General features: G+C 40.3%; 1 protein-coding gene across 3 annotated transcripts; it reads right to left on the bottom strand.

The window, feature by feature from the left end:
• Positions 1-1,706: 1,706 nt before the first annotated feature.
• LOC310951648 (MYND-type zinc finger-containing chromatin reader ZMYND8-like) lies at positions 1,707-19,511 on the bottom strand. 3 transcript variants are annotated; one of them, XM_083919970.1, is made up of 21 exons: positions 19,354-19,507; positions 19,026-19,261; positions 13,994-14,064; positions 13,258-13,421; positions 10,582-10,803; positions 9,963-10,076; positions 9,631-9,723; positions 9,113-9,200; positions 8,980-9,035; positions 8,805-8,882; positions 8,594-8,709; positions 7,997-8,472; positions 7,678-7,806; positions 7,383-7,547; positions 6,497-7,009; positions 4,919-5,395; positions 4,675-4,820; positions 4,479-4,559; positions 4,320-4,398; positions 3,935-4,174; positions 1,708-2,881 (listed from the first exon to the last, which is right to left on the bottom strand). In XM_083919970.1, the coding sequence occupies exons 2-21, from the start codon at positions 19,037-19,039 to the stop codon at positions 2,703-2,705; spliced, it is 3,501 nt and encodes a 1,166-aa protein (XP_083776096.1). In that variant the 5' UTR covers positions 19,040-19,261; positions 19,354-19,507; the 3' UTR covers positions 1,708-2,702. The 3 variants fall into 3 exon arrangements, with proteins under 3 accessions (XP_083776098.1, XP_083776096.1, XP_083776097.1); XM_083919971.1 differs by having other exon boundaries at positions 19,358-19,507; XM_083919972.1 differs by having other exon boundaries at positions 1,707-2,881; positions 10,582-10,725; positions 19,026-19,511.
• Between the last annotated feature and the right edge of the window lie 1,406 nt (positions 19,512-20,917).

Genomic DNA, 20,917 nt, shown 5'->3' with positions numbered 1-20,917 from the left:
TTTAACCAAAGAAGTCCCATGCCAGTTTTACATAGACATTTTTGACTAGTCTTCCATGTTAAACCAGTCTCACACTACATTTACGACTTTGAAAACCTATTACATCAGCAACCCTTCCCCCAGGCTGACTGTGGAGCCGTTAAATACCGATGCATTTATATGTCTATCTAGTCTGACGAGAAATTAGATCTAAGCCAAAGTCTATCTTTGTGAAAACACTGTGATGATTATGTGAGCAGCTCAAACCAGAAATGAAACACGCAGGCCTTACTAATGTAACTACTGGAGCTCAGTCGGCTGTGAAGGTGCAGAAACGAAACGTCCTTGTTATTGCAGACACTACAAACACACAAGAGTTATTCCGTAAAACGAGCAGGGGAGTGTTTTGTAGTGATAATGGACATTGTTCTCTGTTCTCCAATTTAGCTTAGGCGCTAGCTGCTACAGTAGGCTACCTGTTTATAAACGCTGCGAAGCGACTTGTCTCCAACGATACCAACGCCGAATTAAATGTTGCACATTTGTACACAATACACCTCGAGGAAAGCTGAAACCATACCTTAGATACAAGAGATTAATTTCCAGGTATTAATGGATTCGCCAAGCTAGCCAGCTTGCTAACACAACCTTCCATTTTCTCTGCCTTGCTTGTTTCGCAGTCTCGCGAGAGTTACTCACAAGTGGAAAGCACAGTGGTTTCTTGTTCATCAGTGATTGTTGTGGTCATTTCCATAGAAAGAGGTCTAAATGTATCAAGGTGCACTATTATGAGGCTGTCTTACACCTATTTTGGCATTGTTCTAACACCAAGATACTATGTCAAGACCTATGTTTACACTCTTGAAATTGTTATGTGAATACCTATTTTTAATATTACCTCTATTTTTTATCTTAAATTATTGTTCTGTGTTGTTCTGTTATTGTTATGTTATTGTTATGTAAATGTTATTGTTATTGTATGTTTAGGTTTGTCCTGTTAAATGTTTGGAAACTGTGAGAAAAGCATAAGCCGGAGTCAAATTCTCTGTAAGTCCAACATACTTAGCAATAAACCTGATTCTGATTCTGAATATGTGTTTGGTTTCCTCAAAATCTCTAGAAAATAAGACAAATCTTTTTTAAATAATACATTTAATGTCTTTGGCAGCATATTCTATTGATAAATATAATGTTTAGCAATAAAACTGATGTTTTTGTTGTTTTTCTTTTTAAATTCTGAATTCATTTATATTTTAGTTTTTTAAATATATGAATTAGTTTAAAATTTTGGATTGAATAAAATAAGTATGCAAGAAATTAGAATATACATTTTAAGGAATATATGAAAAATAAATTGTACTTTGTAAGATAAGTGTTAAAGTTTAAAACAATGTTTAAAAAAAAGAATAAATAAAATACTAAAATGACAAAAGTTAATCAATCATGGAGAAGGGTCGGCATTAAATGAGTGTATATGTCTTCCCTCTCCTTTTCTGACATTTGTTATTCATGTATCTCTGTGCTTTCTAGTTTGTAATGTTATTTTCTGTATGACATCTTCTGGTTTTTTTTTTACATATCTGAAGTAAAATAGAAATTCAATTCGTCCAGTGAGATATACCCCTGGCTCTTTTGTTACTGTTTTATTTAGTATACTGCCATCTGTGCAATGATATTTAGTTTAAATAAAAGAATCAAGGTGCACTGTGTTAAGATGATCAGAGCATTTTTATTTTTTCTTCACAAGTCCATTTATTGTATGTACAATATGTAAACACGAACGAGACACAAGCTCAAAACAGACATGCTCACAGGAAATAATATCCAGCCAAAATGCAGTTTCTATATATGCCTACCCATTTCTTATAGACAGTCTGATCAATTTACATCAGCTTTGGATAAGCAGTTAAACAGAGGCTTCGCTCAGAGCTGACATTCATATGAAGTAATTTATTTTCAAATAACTTTTTTTAGACACATAGAAATGTGATTCCATTAAACATACTATAAAAACATAACACTATAAATATTGTTCAGGTATTTTCTTACAAAAACTTTGTACAGTTTAAATTTTTTAGTTCTTTTTTAATAAATCACATTTTTTTCTATACAATGTGGAACTACAATACAAAATTGGTATGAGCCAAAAATGCCTGAAGAGGAGACAGATGAAAACAATGTTTAAACTTGCATTACTCAAAATATCTCAGCTGACATGAAGCATGGTTTAAAATATAAAGATGAAACTTGCATAACTCAAAATACGATGAAACCATGATAAATGAATATCAACTGTCCATGGCTGTTTTTGTCTCATAATATGAAGAGCAGTCAACAAAATAAAGCAGCCATGAAGTACTAAAAGCAGCATTCAAAGTGTTAAGTGTGTAAGTGTAAATATTCTGTGGGTTGATACAATCTTGCTGAGATTTGAAACAAACAGAGCTATAACAAAACTACAGTATGAAAACGTACAACCGCACATCTTATTTCTCAAGACAATCTACTTTCACATGGTGAATCCACCTGAACACAGACTTATGGAAACTGCAAATGAGAGATGAACCAAGTAAAATGTCACCCAAGCAGATGTACACATGGGAATGGAAAATAAGAATGATTTGTCACAGAGGTGCCGGCCTTCGAGCACCAAGTTTACTGTCTGACGCGACGAGCCCCACAGCGGCCTTGCAAATTGTGTGAGTGTATCTGTAGTGTAGTAGTTAGGTCACAGTAACACCAGCACTTTCTTTGCTCTTGTCCATGTATGTGGGAGAGTTGCTTTTGTCTGATATGGATCCTGCTCCTGAGGGCAGGGTCTGTGTGGCAGGAGAAGGGCCTGGTGGTTTCACTGAAGGCTCTGAGTTGGACTCTGCTTCTGGCTCCTGCTGTGAAGCTGTGGCTGGATGGAAAAGCAATAATATAAAAAAAATATACAGTGAGAACATGGATGCTGTATATGTGTTTGTCTGCTGAATTTTCCCTTTTATCACACAGGTTGGGCTAGAGGCAAGGCTGGGTCTAGAAAAAAATGGTGAGGTAAGCCATCTGTATAGTAATTATTGCAAAGCTACATACTTTATCAGTAGGTTAGATATATAAAGAGGGCTTTTGAGGGAATTTGTGTTTTGGTTGAGAGGAGTTGGGGGCTATGTGACCAGGGGAATGAGTTTATAGGAGGTATAAAGGGGATGACAGACTGTGATGACGTTTACATGCACAAACTATTCAGGGTTTTTTGCCCTTATTACGTCTATATTCCTACTAAGTTGTTTAAAAGCAGGTGTGTTTCTCCCTCAGAGCAGATATGTAGGCTTTTCTTTTGGGCATGCATCTCTACCCCAGCCTTGCAGACTATTGGCTAATTGAACAACAAAGTGTACAACAACCATTGCAAGGCACAGAGCTGACCATAAACAAGCAAGAGGAAACTGTTGCAAACAGTGCCGTATACACGTCTAAAGACTAAAACCCGATGGCTTTATAAAATAATTCTACATTCAGAATAAGGCCTAATGCAGAATACCTTTATCAAATTCTGAAAATTTGCACATTCGGAATAATAGTAGATAATTAGTGAACACAGTACTTGAGGAGTCAATACAGTGCTGTAGGAAAACAGAAGCACAAGACACCGACATGGGGAAGCATTTACACTGGAAAAACACTGAGGACGCTCTGAGGATAAAAACAAGTGCCCTTAGGCAACTTTCTATTCTGATTCCTGCCGATAAATCAACTTCTAATAATGAATTATTCAATAACAAAATATTTAGAGTACATACAAAACTATTAGAAAATCTAATAAACAGTGGCTTTTGGTATTTATATTTGCCAATGAACTTTTTTATTTGAAGTAACCATTGTGACAGCTTTGTTCATCACAGCACCAAACATAATCAACAGCAGATGTTGCCCAAACTGTAATCTATACTGTGTATTGGTGTTTAATTACCTGACTGTGTGCAGGACTTCATGTGTTCTGGCCAGTGGGCTTGCTGGCATGGGTAATCACAGTAACTGGTATTCCAGCAGCAGTAGAAGATGGCCTCCTTCCTGCAGTTAGCGCACCACTGTTTCTTTTTGGTCTCGTCCACTGCCTGCTGCTTTTCCAACTCTGTCTGCTTTTTTACCTCAGCCACCAATCGTTCTCTTTCCTGCTCCAGACTCTGCCTCATCTCTGCCATCGTTAGCTCTGCATTGAAGTCAAAATAAAATAAAATAAATAAATAAACAACCTAAAACTCATGCCATGTGTGAAAAAAACAACATCTGTATTTATAGAATATTCATAAACTCTCAGAGTTGTGGTGTCTAATTGCTGGATGAAGAAAACTTACCAAGATTGTGCTTCATCTCTGATAATTCTTGTTGATGAAGCCACTGGAGCTTCTCAATCTCTATCCTTAACCGTCGAATCTGTGTCAAAAACAACCATATTAAAATGGGCTAAATATTATGTCACATCAAACAAGCATCAGTATAGATGCAGACTTTACCTCTGCTATTGTGTTTCCTGATGTGCTTTTGGAAAGATCATTGTAGATTTCAGTCATTGTCCCTTTTATTGTGTCCATAATCTGCAGAGTTTGGGGAAAAATGCACTATTGGTCGACAGTTTTAACCACTTTCATTGTGTAAAAATTATTACAGAGTAGTAATTATATTCATATGAAGTAAAATTTGCCTAATTACTTTGTTTGTGTACTTGGCTATATCTGCAGCCACCTCTGCTGAGCCTGTAGGGATCTGCAAGTCTCCTGTCAAAGAAGAAGAGGAACTGCCAGATGTGACTGGGGCAGCTGTCGATGAGGAAGTACTCTGAGGCACGTCTTTTTGCCCTACATGGGATAAAGGTGGAAAAAATGGAAATTATATATCCTTTAATACATATTTTATCTCATTATGTTCAGTTGAATGATTAGGCGAGTGTATTTACCCTTGGCTGCTTGTCTGGTCTGATAGCGGGTACTTGAGGAAGAGTTCTGCTGTTGTGACTGCAGCTGTTGTGGGCTGCGTGTCTGCCCCTGACTCTGGGCCGGCGTCTGCGCTGCCGACTGCTCTCCATGCTGCTGCTGCCTCTGCACCTTCTGCATATGCCACTTCTGTGAGGACGTCTGGAATTTGGTAGGATTCCAAACCACTGCTCGCTGCACGGCCTGAGCTGTCTCTTTAGGCAGTAGAGGGCGCTGTTTTTTTACAGCAGCAGGTACTTGGGATGTTGCGGAGACTGAGGTGGAGGCAGGAGAGGGTGCACTGGTGGACCCGCTGGTAGCTGTGGTGGCACTGGTCTGACCAGAAGCTGCAGTGGAAACGAGGTTCAGGGCAGCTGTGATGGCAGGTTCCAAAGAGTCTTTCAGGTTAGAGGCGGATTCCCGTGATGGTGTGGCTGCTGCTGCAGACGAAGACAGTTTACCTGAGCAGAAAGAAAACAATATCGCTCTATAAGTGCGAGGCATTCTGGATTTCTGAATTGGGAACTCTAAGCCCAATTAGATTATTTTTGTAGAGTCTCCAGAGACTATATGGGAGTTTTTGAATTGGAAAGGGGAACTCCCACAATTTTGCACATCTAAGTCTGTTTACAGGTCTTGGGCAGCAGGACTGCATATGTGAAAAACGTTGTATTTGTGTAAGTTGTCCTTTGTGGACCCAGGGGGAGCTGCACTTGATCTAATAAACTCACTCAGGTTATGTCGCTCAAGTCAGTGTCAGTTGGTTCTCTGCTTGAGGCCACATGGGCCGCTACTAGTAGAACACACCTGAATCTCTGATAAAACTGTTAGTGACTGAATTGCATTGACGGTAAGAAGTTTTGACGGGGAAGAAGAATATATACAATTTAAATGAACAATATCTCTGGTTCTCCTGCATCAATTTGATGGGTTTTTTTGTTTTTTTAAACTTTCCATGCTGAGTCAAACAATTGTATGCAAGAGTGCAATGCTACATTAGTGGAGTACTCTTTCAATCACAGACCTTGAAATATGTTATCCATGTGTTATCCATGAAAATTTAGAGACTAAATGGATTTGAGTATACTGTATTTTTAGAATGTGGTTAAAAGAATACAGAATTGGTATTGATTAATTGCTGGGTTAAAATGTGTTTTGTAAGTTTTATGTTAAGTTTATCATTCATGGCAGTTTACTGCATATTTCTAATAATACTTTTTGTATCCATTAAGTGTAATAGTATTTTGTAAATAGTATTTTCAAGAAAATGATAATCTTTATATGCATGGCATCTATGGTGAATTATCATCACACATCACTGATCTAGCGAGAAGATAGCTGAAACCTTTGGTGAATAAATGATGGCCTGAGCTGGAGGAGAGTTGTTTAATGCATTTTCATTTTGATGGACTCACTGACCTACACTTTGTTTGTGTGTGTGTGTGTGTGTGTGTGTGTTCTCACATCATGAGGATATTATTTCCTATCAATTGTTCTTCGAGACACAAGTTATAATAAGAACCACAGGAGAAATTTAATACAGTATCAAACTAAGGTCTCACCTTCCAACTTGGCAACATTTGGCTCTTTGAGAGTTTTGGCAGCTGAAGCTCCCGGCTCTCTTCTCGCCCTCTTTGAGTCACGGCCTCCATGTTCATCTCCCAGGTCGATCACTAGTTCTCTTTCAGAGTCAGAGTCTTGCTCAGCCCCTGATGTGGCAGCAGTTGCTCTGCCCTCCTCTGGGGCTTTGGGTTTGTCAGTGAGGGGCTGAGACTGGGGTGTTCTGGGCTTGTCTTGGATGTCCCTATCTGGGCCATTGCTACCCTGCTTGTCTTTAAGCACGTGTTCAGGGGTGGCTTTGTCTGATTTCCTTGTAACTCCCTCCTTATTCTCTCCCTCCGTGCTTGCTTTGGGCCTTTTTCTCTCTGCTTTGTCCTTGTCATCCTGGGCGGAGCTCTTTGGCTTGTGTTCCTCGTCGCTGAGATACTCGCTGTCACTTGAGTCCGATTTCTCAGAGTCCTCAGAGTCGCTGTGATCCACACCTTTATACACATCTTCAGAGATCTCATCTATCCCTGTACAAAGAAACAAACATTCTTTACTACATGTATTCAAAATATTTAAAAACATGTTTTGTCAGGCAGGAATACAGAAACAAAGATTTGACTCTTTGGTAACAGCCTGATTAACCATTTCCCAGTCACACTGTCAGAAATCACATTTAAGATGTGTAAATTCTTCCAAATTTATCACAACATACAACATTGTTAAATTATAATATAAAATTAAAAACTGTCATCACATTCATAATTTACTTTATCAAACTATAACATTTTATTTTTCTTGCAAATGGACAACACAAAAACACAAAACTTAAATTACTATTTTTTGTACAGTACAAGAATGGAGTTGTGTACCAAAAATAACACAAGATGATTGAGTATGTACCAAGCTGTGCCTTGCAACTCTCAATAGTCTTGTCCAGGCTCCTGATGGGTCTTTTTGGGGTGGGGAGGGACGCTGACGCTCCCTGTTGTTGCTGCTGATGTTGCTGCTGCTGTTGTTGCACAGTCTCACTCAGTTCCTTCAGATCCATCTCAGCCTTCACCCGATCTGAAAGCAACAGGTAAGTATTTGATGTCAGTGCAAATTCAAGTACTATCTCACATGATAATGCCGATGGTTGATTATTAGCCTTTCTGACAACACCGTTAAAGTGTATATTTGTGCTGTTGGTACTGACCAAGGTTGAGATTGAGTATGCCACCTGTGCCTGCAGTCCTCTCCTGCTTGGGCACCAGTCCGGGGTTAAAAGGCTTTGGGCTGCCTGCCACACTGCCTCCAGGACCCATTTTGCCCGAAACAGGAGATGCTGTAATCAAAAATGGTAATATGGTTTTACAATGGTGTAGAGCTCCATAAAGCCGTGGACAGATGCAGGTTTGGTGATAATTATCTGTAAGTTCATCTTAGAGCGATACCTTGCACACAGTTTTCACATCTTCATTTGATACACTGCTATAATAAAGATATCAACTAAATCAACTTTAACATTTACTAACCAGTACAGTCCATTGACTCCTCTCCAGTGCTGTAGTGGAAGGCAGGATTCCTGCTGGCCTTTTCCATATCCTGCTCCCCATCGGACCCTGTGTGAACTGAAGAGTTGGTGCTCATGGGAGACCGAGGCATGTCCATCATTGAGACCCTCCGACTCATGTTACCAGGTGTAGAACTCTTGCCGAGGACCATCTTGGGAGAGGCGGTTATATCAAAGTTGAAGCGAAGTTTATCTGGTTTCTCGGTTTTCACTGTCCCAGCACTGGGGTTGGAGGGGTCCAGTAACATCTGTAGCTGGTTGTTGGGTGTGTACGGAGTGCGGAAGGGTGCATAGTTGAAGACCCCAAATTTCTTGCGGATGTTTTCCACATATACTTCCATCTCTTGCATGGCACTGTTGAAAATGCTCTTTGTTTTCTTTACAGAGAAAGGGATCTCTTTGGACATGAGGTAGCAGTTGTTGATGGGGACCCAGGCCCTAGTATAAGCACAATAAAACATTCACCAAATTAGAGCAACCAGGATACTAATCTTGGCTTAGTTTTGGTCCAACAACCTAAATACATTGAGCCTCTACAGTGCTTAAAAGCTTTGCTCACCTGTCATGTTGCCCAAAAAAGCGTGCGTCTACCTGTCCATCCTTTTCGCGAAGTGCTTTTGCTGGCCAGAAGGGAAAGCCCTTCAGCTTAGCCCAGACCAGGGGGTGGGGTTGACTCTATTAGGGACAAATCAAAATAATGAAATGCCTCACAGATCTAAGATATAGACTTAAATGTATAATATAGTACTTAAGATCATGTAAGGACCTACACATGGCTCACAAAACCAGTTGTCCCTTTTTTGGCATGAAGACAGGTAACACTCTGGACACACCTCAATCTCGTTCATCTACAAATAAATAATAAATGACAAAAATGTGATCAATTAATAAACAAGAATCATCTACAGACTATTTTCTATTATTAGGTTAATAAAGCTTCTTTACCTCATGTTCACAAATCTTGACGATGACTTTCGCAGTTGCTGTTAATTTGTGATTACCTGGAATAAAGTCACAATGTTAATTTATACTTCAAATCAGCAGATTAGGATTACATTTATATGTTAAAGTGGCCTACCTCCATTATAGATGATGCAGTTGTGTAAGATCCATTTCATGTCAGCAAGAAAGGCTTCAGTGCAGCCATACATTTTCTTTTTGATATTCTATTAAAAAGTGAAAATAACAAAATCAAAAACAAGCTACTTCTATGAAAATAATTAATCATGAAAACTGAGCCACCAGTCTAGCTCGAAAGTATTGTTTCATGCTTTGTTCTGGGTATCGTGTAGTCTTGTGTACTACATTTTCGTCATATCTTGTGACAACATATGTTCTAAATGATGTTAAATGTTTCATGGTTCTCAATATCCATCTTCCCAGCTTCCTGCAGCCTGACTGGAATTTAGGTCGGTCGGTATTTTTGTATTTTCCATCGTTAAAGTGTCATCAAGAGACACTCTTGATGACACATGAGAGCTGCTCGATAAGACTTCATAGACTTGGTAAAAAACTGAATGCAAAAATAAAAATAAAAAACGTCTTAAAAGGCTGAATGTAGACCATGTGCAAACCAAAGAATATAATTGGTGTTACCTTCTCTAAGGTACTCAGGTCCATGGCATGGAAAATGTACTCTGCATAATCCGGGTGCTGTTCCAAAGACACAGGCTTCTGAAAAGGCTCAGTCTGCTCAGTTGACATACATGTGAAAAAACAAAAACAACATATGCGTTAGCCAAAATGACCGTGTACTTTTGTGTTTGACCTTACTTGATTAGACTTCTATATAAAGTTTTATTTATACCTCCCAATCTCACAATTAACAATTTGCCTCTAGGGGCTTTACATAAAACACATTCTTGCACATAGAAAGATTAAAAAGACATCCATTAAACCAGCAAACAATATATGTTTGCATGTCTTACCCCAGGTTGTTTAATCTTTTGGAGTGCAAATTTGAGCAAGTAGGAGAGTTGGTCTATCGTCAGCATTGTCATTGCCTTGCTCTGGGTTTCAATGCATTCAGCAACTGTTATTTTCTGAAACAACAACAACAATAAAAACTTTAATAATTACATAAATGAACACACAATGAAAACAACAAATATCCAGCAAAGGGCATTTAAATTCGTACAAACTTACATCTTAACTTTTGTCATTTACAAATCAAAAATGTACACTTTTGATTTAGCTTGTACATATAAATAATTGTGCCAATGAAAAGAAATGCTTGGTAAATTTCCCCTAAATATTAAGAAGCACATCAATACGTTCATTTTCTAACATCTCTCAAACTTGCAGTGTGAGCGGTTGGCTTGCTGGGGTGTCAAACCATGTAGCATGGAGGGCCAAGAGGTCTGTAGGTTTTTGGATGAACCACAGACAATAGTACTGTAGGTTATTTCACCGATTATTTCCCTTTCTCTGGCTGAAACTGCTCATGGCCCATAGTCTGACACCCCTTTTGTCAACTAAGCAAGCAAGATTGTGCCTTGCCACAATCTTTTGTGTACAGCCACACACATACACGTCTCCTTGAGATACCTCACACTCTGGACAGAACCAGTCGCCCTCAGGCTCGGCTGGTAGTTTGAGGCACTTGGCGTGGTACACCCTGGGGCAGAGCTCACAGCAGAGCACCTGGCCCTCGCGGTGGCACAGCCAGCAGTAGAAGTCATTCCTGCCGTCCTGCGGTACAACATCAACAGGGTCTGTGGTGAGTGCTGGCTGCTTCATATAGTAAAAGGGACCATGTCTTAGCTCTGACTGAAATGCAGGTAAGAGAAACAAGGGGGCAGGTTTCAAAAAAGACGCAGGAACACAAAAAGGTGCAATACAACAAAAACAAAGACAGCATTATGGTAGGGTTAGCAGGGTATGGAGCACAAAGGGCAGTAGAGTTCATAAACCTAACAAGACATTTAAAAGCAAATAAACTGAACATTTGGTCACGTGACTGTTCAACTGCGAGCTAAACTAAACAAACAGGTTTCAGGGTGTGAGCTTGAGAATAAAGGCGGTTTTTGTTGTAATTACATAGCTCATCTTTCACCTGAGAGTAAACAATGCATGATGTGGTTCCCTGGTAAGTACCCAACTAGTACCATGCTGATGAGTGATTATGCATGAATGGATTAATAGAAGTTGATGCATCTGCTTTTACAGCTCAAGATGATGTTTCATAGTCCAAATTATCTTAAGCGCTAAACTTACAACAAATCATTGTTAGTTATTAATTTAATTACAAGTAGTGGCTAAATCAAATAACTTATTTGCCAATCAAAGCATATAAAATAACACTGGGCAAAAATATTATGCAAAAATACTAGAATTAGATTTAATTTCATTTGCATTCAACAAAGCACTAAGTGACAAAAGGGACTCACTCAGCACTACATTCATTTGGCAAGCAGATACTGAAAACATATGCATCATCAGATCTGCGTAAGTACATAAAATTCAGCGTAACAAAGTTAACAGAGAGCTCACAATGCATTATAGGCCCTGCTCCAAACCTACACAACAGACTTATCACAACAAGAAATCTTAAATCATTTAAGATGATGGTATACTACAGTCAAAATCAAAACTGGCGTGCTCTCACGGGTAATGGGTTTTTGACCAAGAAAGAAGTCCCACATTGAGCTTTGATCTCTGCAGTGTATGCAGGCCAGGCTAGATATTTCTCTCACCTGGTAAGTGCCTTCTAGGTCATCTTAGGCAACATCCACACTACTAAGTTCTTATTTTAAAATGGCATTTTAAACGAAATCCATCGGCTTCCACACAAGCTTTTTAGTTGCATATCAGAAATAATCTCTGTTAATATCATGCCTTAAAATGCACATCACGTGACCATTTGCATACACATGCGTGTTCCAGTGTTAACAGGAAGCAGATTGTCTAGATTTACTTTGTGGTTGAAAATCCTGCATGTATACATTAAAAACACAGAAAATACTTTTGTGGAAGAACAGCAATAGCGAAAAGTAAGACCAGAGATTTTTTTTCCTGCTTGGACTGACGACACGGTGGGACTGTAAAAGTAAGACACGGGTGGCGGTTATGGCAGAGGAAAACATAGTTTGGGAGTTGTTGCAAAGCAAACACGGCAAAATATTATTAGGGACTTTAAGTAGCGACAGATGTTTGCGGTCTTTGAGAAGCATTCTAATGGGTTCTTCACGTTGTAACCCGATCGTCTACTACGGGAGAACGACTGGTTTGCCGTACCGACTACAACGGCAACCTGTTGAAATGTTTCTGGAACGCCGTAGTTGTCCCTTGAACCGTTGCAGCTTAAAGTCCATTATCCATCGTCGGAGAAAGCAATGGCAATGGGAAAGGAGCAACCACAAAAGGGATTTCGGCCTAGCTAATGGATAAGACTTACTGACGTAGGTCTCTGTTTCTGCCTGTCCAGACATAAACGCAATCCCTGAGTTTTCAAGAATTTCGAAACATCTCTTTTACTGGGGTTCGGCGACACTAGAGTAGTGTGTGGATGCAAGGCGTAAACGTTCCAAAAGTTATGCATTTTAAAATGAAAACATTGTAGTTCAATATAGCCTTATAGAAAAAAAAGACTAAAAAGGTGCTAGTATACACCACCTGAACTGCTCGTTGGGCGTCTGAGCCAACGATTACTGTAACTTTCTGAAACCGACAAGCCGACATTCACACCAACCCTCTTCAGGCTACGATTGGCCCGTTATGTAGAGGAAATAAAAAGAGTCACGTTTTGAATTCCTCTCTCAAGTGCTCCTTTTTAATTCTTCACACAACTATTTATGGCTCTTCTTGGGTGTCACCTTCAAGGAGAGACAGTCCGCTTATGGCCTTTATAAAACCATCTACAGTATGCTTATCATGTCTCCCTCCTCTCTAAGACGGCTGGCTTTTCACTCCACCTTTGTACAGAACAGTTATAAACACATTTGTCGTAACTACTAATGTCAGAACTACTAACTTTTCGAGCATAACTCTGCCAGTGTCATGTTGTATTACCCTTTCAATGACATTTACTGATTTGGAATGTGGGTGGAAGCAGTGCAAACTCATGTTGTCTTTGTAATGGATCATTTTGGTGCCATCTCCTTTGCTAACTCCACTTTCTGGTGTGGTAGGACAGACCTCCCGTCGCAGCAACGACACTTTATTCCAGAGCCTTTGAGAGCATGCCAAATCTTGAAATGAGTATAGGCCTACCAGAGCACTTACCTGGTCTTTGTTGTTACAGTTGATGGCCCCAGGCTTCTTCTTTTTCTTGAGAGGGCTGGGGGAGGTGTCCGAGGGGGAGTGTCCATTGGAGGAATGGGTGGGACTGGACACCCTTCTCTTCTGTGGTGCCACTGGTCGTTCTGCTGACCCCGGAGGATCAGGGACTGGAAGCACAAAGACCAATCAGGTCATCACGTATGATGAGAGATAGGCTGGTATAGTTCACCGTACTCAATGCATTAGACAATCTTAAAAAGACTGAAACAAGGGTGCCATGACAGAAATTTAGCTAGAGAAAATGGAAATCATGAATCATAATTCCCATCCTCCCACATTCCAACCAAAGTCCAAATGGAAATCAGTTTCAGCTGAGAAATTCAATGGTCAGATGCAGTGCTCACCTTTAACAATTTTATCATCATGATAACATTAACATCTGGTCCTGACAGCAAGCACACTGGCACTAAGAAGCCATTAGTGAAGATGCCATAAAGACATACTAGATTACCACTTTATATTAACAAATAGCTTGAGGGCTCCCTTTGAACCAACAAGACCCCACGTTGATACTTGACACAAATTCTAAACAGGCAGGCGGCCAGGCATAATGGATTATGTTATTACCAACAAAATGCCTCAGACTGCTCTTAACTTACAGTAAACAACCTCCACATTCAAATCAAGATGACCACGAAGTTTAACTCTTAATACGAGGTGCTCGGCCTTAGAGACTTACCTTTGGATCGTGCAGATGCATTCATCCCCTCTACCACATCCGACTCTGCCTTTATCTCCTCCTCAGCCAGACTGCAGAGCAGCGAACAAGAGCACACAGAAAGGAAGGCAAACACAAAGTCAGAAAGGGTGCTCAGAAACCACATCAGCATAACAGTAAACAAGTGGAACACCACCTAAGGCACCCTGGTCCCAGAGGATCTGTCAATGGGGACTCTGCAAGTTTCCATTGTTATTGTTTTCATTTGATTTTGGCACATCGCTGACATTGTGAAGTTCAAATCCTTTCCATATTAGCAGTGACAAACGAGTCTGAATATCTTCTTTATGTTCCAAGAGGACGAATGGTAACAATCGCCATGGTAACGTTCCTCTCTCCATCTTCAGATTCACAACAACACATAAGGCCATTTTATTACCCTGCAATTCTGTCCTTCAATTTCGGTCCTGATCTTTGCTTTGTTTGTGACAAATGGTGAATGGAGCTAAAGTAAGGAGAAATTTAGAGGGAGTTGGTCCATACCACTGACAGTTTCTCATGATGATTAACTGTATGCATTTCTGCAACCTCTCAAGTCCCTTCAGTAACAACAGGGTGACCCTGGAGGATTTGGGCCCATTGTTGGAGACTAATGGCGAGAGATCCCTCTAACAAGATTCAAACAACATCAAGCAAAAATAGTTTGCCGTAAATCTTCACAACATGTATATTTAAAGTAGCTTTCTTGGTCAAATTCATGTTTATATCATCCAATCTGTGAATTTGTTTAGGAACTATTCAATTCATATGTGGAGTAACAGTTTTGTGTTTTTTTAAAAAGTAGCCTTTAATATGGTTGCGTTTACAAAGCTGGTGTAAACAGGCCAATATTAATCACAGTTAAATTAAAAACAAATTATTAAATATCCAAAAGCGAAGAATATAGTATCCCAACATGCACATGTAGCATGTGAAAGACTGATTTCCCAGCTCCCCGGTCCTGCTCTCATTTCATTTCCTCTAAGGAAGAAAAGAAAGGATGAGGATAAAGGGGGTCTGGCGATAAATGAAAGTCTTTGAGTATTTGGCTCCTCCTTTGTCAGAGAAACAGAGGGCCCGGTTCCAAGGATGTAGCTTTTATTCAAAAGCCCAGAGAAGAAAACCTTCCCAAGGACCCCTGACAGGTCACACACTTGACCAGTTCATAGCTTCGGCCGCAGCTCTGGTTTCCAGCTAGGATGAAGGGTTTACAGGCTATGACTCAAAGGTCAACCACATTTATAGGATAAGCTTTTTTTCCCCCTCTTCCTAAAGTAAAGGAATGCTCTTCATGTTCCCTCCTCTACCCTTAAAGAGACATTCCACACAAAGTTGATCAAATGTCAGTACCCTGATAGGCACAGGGAGATTAAAACACACAACCTCAAAGGTTTAATGAATGAGACAGACTCAAAAAGAGATTAAAGGTGATCACATCAGCTATTAAACTAATTAAACACCATGTCAATCCTGATGTTTGCTTCACAATTGAGGTTTAATAATTATTGAAATATCTATATCTATCATGCTAGCACACAAAATACCAGACACTGTGACCCAGCCAATACTTTACAATCATCAAGGCTATTTTAAATACATTCCATTCTCCCAGACTGGCAATCACAGAAAGCTTATCAAACTAAAACTTCAGAGAATAAATGCATCCTAACCTGCGTTATCTGAAAAATGCCAAACATGGGTTGAGCAGAGTTTCTTTAAAAAAAATGTGGCATATGGGTATCTTGTTTCAGCCTGCCAACTGTCACACACACAAGCACACGCACCCCAACCCCTCCGGGGCCTTCCTGTTCCGGACTGAGTGAACAAACGAGGCCCACATGAAAATAAGACAACGTTAGCCAAGCCGCTCTGCTACGTGTACCACAGCCCTGAAAAGAGAGAACACCCGCCATCACCAGGCAGAGCTGCAGAACAACGTGCCACGACCCTATATTATATACACTCGTTATGGCAAGACATTGCTGCAACTACCAGAAAGGCAGGATGACCAATAGTAAAAAGGTATGCTGATCCAAAGGACATTCTCATATCAGGAGCTATGATCCATCAAACAAGGAGAGTTTGGCAAATAAATCCTCAGCAGATTCTGGGATATATTCCAGAGAGACGCAGGTTCACACAAGAAAACACTGACAGCATTCCCCTCTGCAAGTAGTACCTGATGGACAAGAAGGAAACAACACTGACTCAATGCCTTTAGATTCCACTCCTGTGAGAGACGAGCAGGGTTCTCTCGTCACAGAAAATGGAGGCCACAGCTTGCTCCCCTCCCCCCTCTCCCCCATCCCCCACACCGAGGCTCAGACTCAGGCAGTGGCACATCCATGCAGGAGGACCAGAGAGATCTGAGGAGATTACAGTCCAATATTAAAACAAAAACAACACAGCTATGTCAAGACAAACCTTCACGGCCGATCACAGAGATAGAGGGGGAGCACGGAGAAGGAGACACAAGAAAATCCAGCAAAATGAGAAGCACTCATCTCTTTCTTTTATGTTGTTCGATCTTGGCTTGCCTCCTTCACTGAATACTGCTGTCAGAGAATAATTAGATTTAATTTTGAAGAACGAGGGACCATCACTGTGAAGCCACACTGAGATCCTAGCAAAGCTATCCACTATACTCTAAAGAATGTGCAGTTCTTACACATCAGACAGAATATCTGAATAGATGCCCTTTCTTTATGGCAGTCCAGGAGAGCCATTCAATGCAAACATCATTATTGTACTATTTGCTCTTGAACTGCCATGGGAAACACTTGGGATTAATAGCATTGACAACAAAACATCATACCCAACCTGCTACACAAAACCCCAGAGAGATTATTAGGTTTTGTCAAATGACAAGAGACATTTAGCTTTCACAAGACCAACAGCCACATTCAGACTAATGAAGAAATGCATACTAATAGCTTTTGTTTTTCCTGAAAATCAACAAAACATAATTAAAAGCAGAATGTATAGGTCTTAGTTTACATTTAATAAAATAGTAATCTTAACCACATAAAGATGCCTGTTTTAGTAACAATGTTAAAACAACAGATAAACACCAAACTATACTACAGGTATGCACAGAATATCCTGTATTAAAGAAAGATTTGACCTGGATTTTATATATGGCTGTAAAGGGTGAATCAAAGATGGCTGTGGAATTTTCCAGAAGGCCCTTGCTCTCCCTGCCGTTCTCCCTCTGATTGTCAATCTTTAACCTCAACTGCAGCTGCAATTGGCTGCAGGGCCAACAGGGTGGAACATTATTGGTCGGCTACGCTATGCCACACAGCACACAGTGTGCAGGCTCCCCTCTTCCTCCTAAAAAGCATTTTTGCTGCAATGCAGAGATTTCCCCCTGCATGAGACGGTTTGTATTCCTTCAGTTGAGCTTGCCCTTCTTCATTATGACAGTATAAACCAGGGGGGATTAAAAAAAAAAGGTCTTTTGGGAGATTATATCTGTGGCTGTGATGCATAACTGCCGTCATGTTTAGCTGCTACACTGCCTCAGAAGGAGGCCCCCGCGATTTGTCCCAACACCACAGCGTTACACATTGCTGACATAACTATTAATGTAGCATTTACATTCAAGCACTGTCGAGAAGCCTGACTCATTGCTATTCAGTAGTTATAGTTAACTTCTGGTTGTGGTTTTACAGAGAGAGTAAATTAGTAGTTTAAGAGGAAACGCTGATTGTTACGTTACTATTTTCTGGCTGTCATGTAGATGAAACACGCCTTGTGTCAGGCCACAAATGAAAGGAAACATTCTTTGCTTCCCCCACGCAACTGAGGCTGCTAAAACGGTGATACATTATGCAACACAATATACAGTCAGTGCTCTGAAAGATAAGACTTTGCTCATACATTTAGTCTTTGCGTAGATTTCCTAAATATAAAATATCTATATGGAAAAACTGTTTTATCTGTAACTTATGTATCAATGATTTCTCTGTATTAGGTTTAGAACTGAAAAAACACATACTGTCAGGAAAAGAGAGAAAATAAAGCAATATATTCACACACACACACACACACACACACACGTCATGTATAAACCTGTTATGTCTCATGTTGTTTCTCTGCCCCTGCGGTCTGATCTGTGAAGAGAAGGCTAGAGTTCTCCTCAGAAGAGCTCTCTAAAACACAAAATGGCCACTGTCTTTCTGAGGATCAGAGAGTGAAGGAAGCAGTTTCACAACCGTGAGGACGAAAACTCAGGGCCTATTGCTTTAAATAGAAGTAACCTGTATCTAAACATCTACAACAAAAGGTTTGTTTCATGTGGGTTTGTCCTTTCATCAGTATTTAGTGTAAAAACTCCAATTCCCAGTTTAGTTTTTCTTTATGTGTACCAAGTCCAAATACCAAGTTTTCACTTTCTAAACCACTTGATTTTACATGTACAGTAGTGAAACTGAAAACCAGTATTCAGTTATGCCCTGCACTCCTTGTCCTCCTAACAAACACATCTGTCCCCCCCATGTCTATTCCCCGGCCTGGCATGACACATAAGAAAACAGAACAGAGCCTATCCACTTACAAAAGGTACATAATGCCCCCCCTCCCTTCGCCTCCATTGCCCATCCCCCATTCTTTCCCTGCCAGGCTGCAACACAAGACTGCCACAACAGAGAGGAGATGTGGGTGCCATTTTTAAATCTAACTCTCTTTTGTATTATAAAAAGGAAAAGGATTTTCCATGGTCCACTCTGCCTCCTGTATGGCAGCCTGGTTGTCTGGGGCACCCATGTGACCCTGAGACACAGAGAGAGAGCAAGGGTGAGAGTCGTTACCCAGCCCCCCACCCTGAGCACTGTGGAGCAGAAAGGCCTGGCGAGGCCTCCAATCCACCCCAGCTCCTCCTCCTCCTCCTCCTGCACACTAAACTGATTTTTAAGGTGTGCACATTTCATTATGAGAAACCAACAGTCACCACAACTACAAGAAGGAAGCCATGTTGTTATCAGAGAGTTGAGATAAAAAAGACAGAGCTTACCTCTGTGGATGCATGGCTGCCTGACACACTGTTATGTCAACACTTATAAAACATGGAGGACACTCTCAGCCCTCAGCCGGGGAAGGCTCCGCTCTTCAGGGAAGGCGATCAGGCCCCAGTGATGTAAGCCAGATCCTGACTGGTCGCCTTCCTCACAGGCAGGATACAAGGCCGCGTCTGATTGGCCGAAATGTTTCCTGAGTAATTATCTTTGTTCAGTGCAGGCAGGGGCAGCACTGTGAGTGTCAGAGACAGGGGAAGAAAAATAAGCAGAGAGCTAGGCCTAAAAGCACAAAATAACATGATTAATATGAGTATTTCGACATACAAACCCCATGTAACAATGATTTGAAGCTTCCATGTGCAGAACCTGGTGGTAGTTGTCTTATTTGAAGGCTTTAGAAGTAGAAATGGCAGCATGTAGACTGAGAGGAGCAGGACACCATGGCTCCTCTGCACAAGCCTCCATTTTTTTTCTGTGGAGTGGGCCTTTGTTTAAACTCCTCCCTCCCTTTTGGCCGTTTTCAGAGAAAAGAGAGGCTGTGGCTCCTCACCTACTTTTGGCAATTCAGTCTGCAAAAAAAGAAAAGAAAATCAGCTTACTTAAATTAGCGATTACATAATCAGAACACTTTTATGGTTCGTTATAAACGAAAGGGGAAAAGGAAGTCATGCCTCTCTTGATGTCTGTTATAAACTCAAATAGATAATGGCCTAGTGAGTGTTGACCATACGCACGTACAAACCAATATTTAGCCAAAATGTAGTAATATAATAAAAATAATAAAATATGTATCTATCTCTCCATCATGAGAAGGAAAACTAAAATTTAAATTTGAGCAATGGAGGAGGCTTTGTATAAAGTGTGTATACTAGGGGTTTCCTCTTATCATCTGTGCTGTAACAGTTATTAATAATTAAACACAGCTGGATAAAGCACCAGTATGGCTATCCTTTTAACATCCAGCTGCAGTGAAATACTCAGAGATCCGAAAAATAGAAAAACATAATGTAATGAAACTCTAATGTAACCCTGCCATATATCTATCTAATATTTTCCTCATCATGTTCAAATTTTGACTAAATCAGTTGATGACTCAGCTCTTGTATATTGTAAGGCTGTAATTCATAATGTTGTAGCCTACTGGACTGTATTATATAATATAGGCTGTATTATATTCTAATCGCCATAACTTTTTCAACATTATAAAACCCTTTACAAGCCATTACAGTGTTAGATTATCTTCCTATAATAATAAATGTACATTTTTCAAAACGGAAGGACCCTCCCTCTTCGTGATATTAAAGTCGGGTGTACAACTGATCTAACGATAGCCCAGTTGTGTCAAATTCTGGCAAGGGGAAAATATTGGTCGCCCAACGTGGGGCTCGAACCCACGACCCTGAGATTAAGAGTCTCATGCTCTACCGACTGAGCTAGCCGGGCGGTACAAACGTGCACACACCGACTGAATATATGGTAAAATGAATTACAGACTTTAATTTTGAGCTATAACTAATGAATAAATAAATGCACGGATAGGTGGGGGCTCAATGAATAATTTAGGGAGTGTTCAGGGTTGCTGTAGGTCCTGCTAACCCCGGTTCTGTCCATAGACAGCATTTAAAGGCTCTGTCTCATACTGACCTCTGGTGGCAATAAAACCGAAAGTGTTATATCTAACTTCAGTCGGCCAGAGGTTCCTTTTTGAACTGGCTTTCACTAGAGTTTAGTACAAAAGGCGGTTTTTTATTTTAAAGACGGATAACACCACCTCTAAAGCCCCAAGAAATATTCCATTAACGGTTAATTTATAAGCGAACGTTAACTAGCGTCAAGTGACGTCAATGAAAGCGCTAACGTTAGCTGACATTCGGTGAACAGCTTCACG

This window comes from Echiichthys vipera (assembly GCF_963691815.1).
Source record: "Echiichthys vipera genome assembly, chromosome: 9".
NCBI lineage: Eukaryota > Metazoa > Chordata > Actinopteri > Perciformes > Trachinidae > Echiichthys > Echiichthys vipera.
Note: the sequence above shows the minus strand (reverse complement) of the source record. Positions and strands in the feature narration are given on the sequence as shown.

Excerpts from the sequence above, each read along its gene's own strand:
- LOC310951648 (XM_083919970.1), bottom strand. Across the intron at positions 7,548-7,677 it reads CATACTCAATCTCAACCTTG|ATCGGGTGAAGGCTGAGATG; the intron begins GTCAGTACCAAC and ends TGTTGCTTTCAG. Across the intron at positions 5,396-6,496 it reads AAATGTTGCCAAGTTGGAAG|GTAAACTGTCTTCGTCTGCA; the intron begins GTGAGACCTTAG and ends CTTTCTGCTCAG.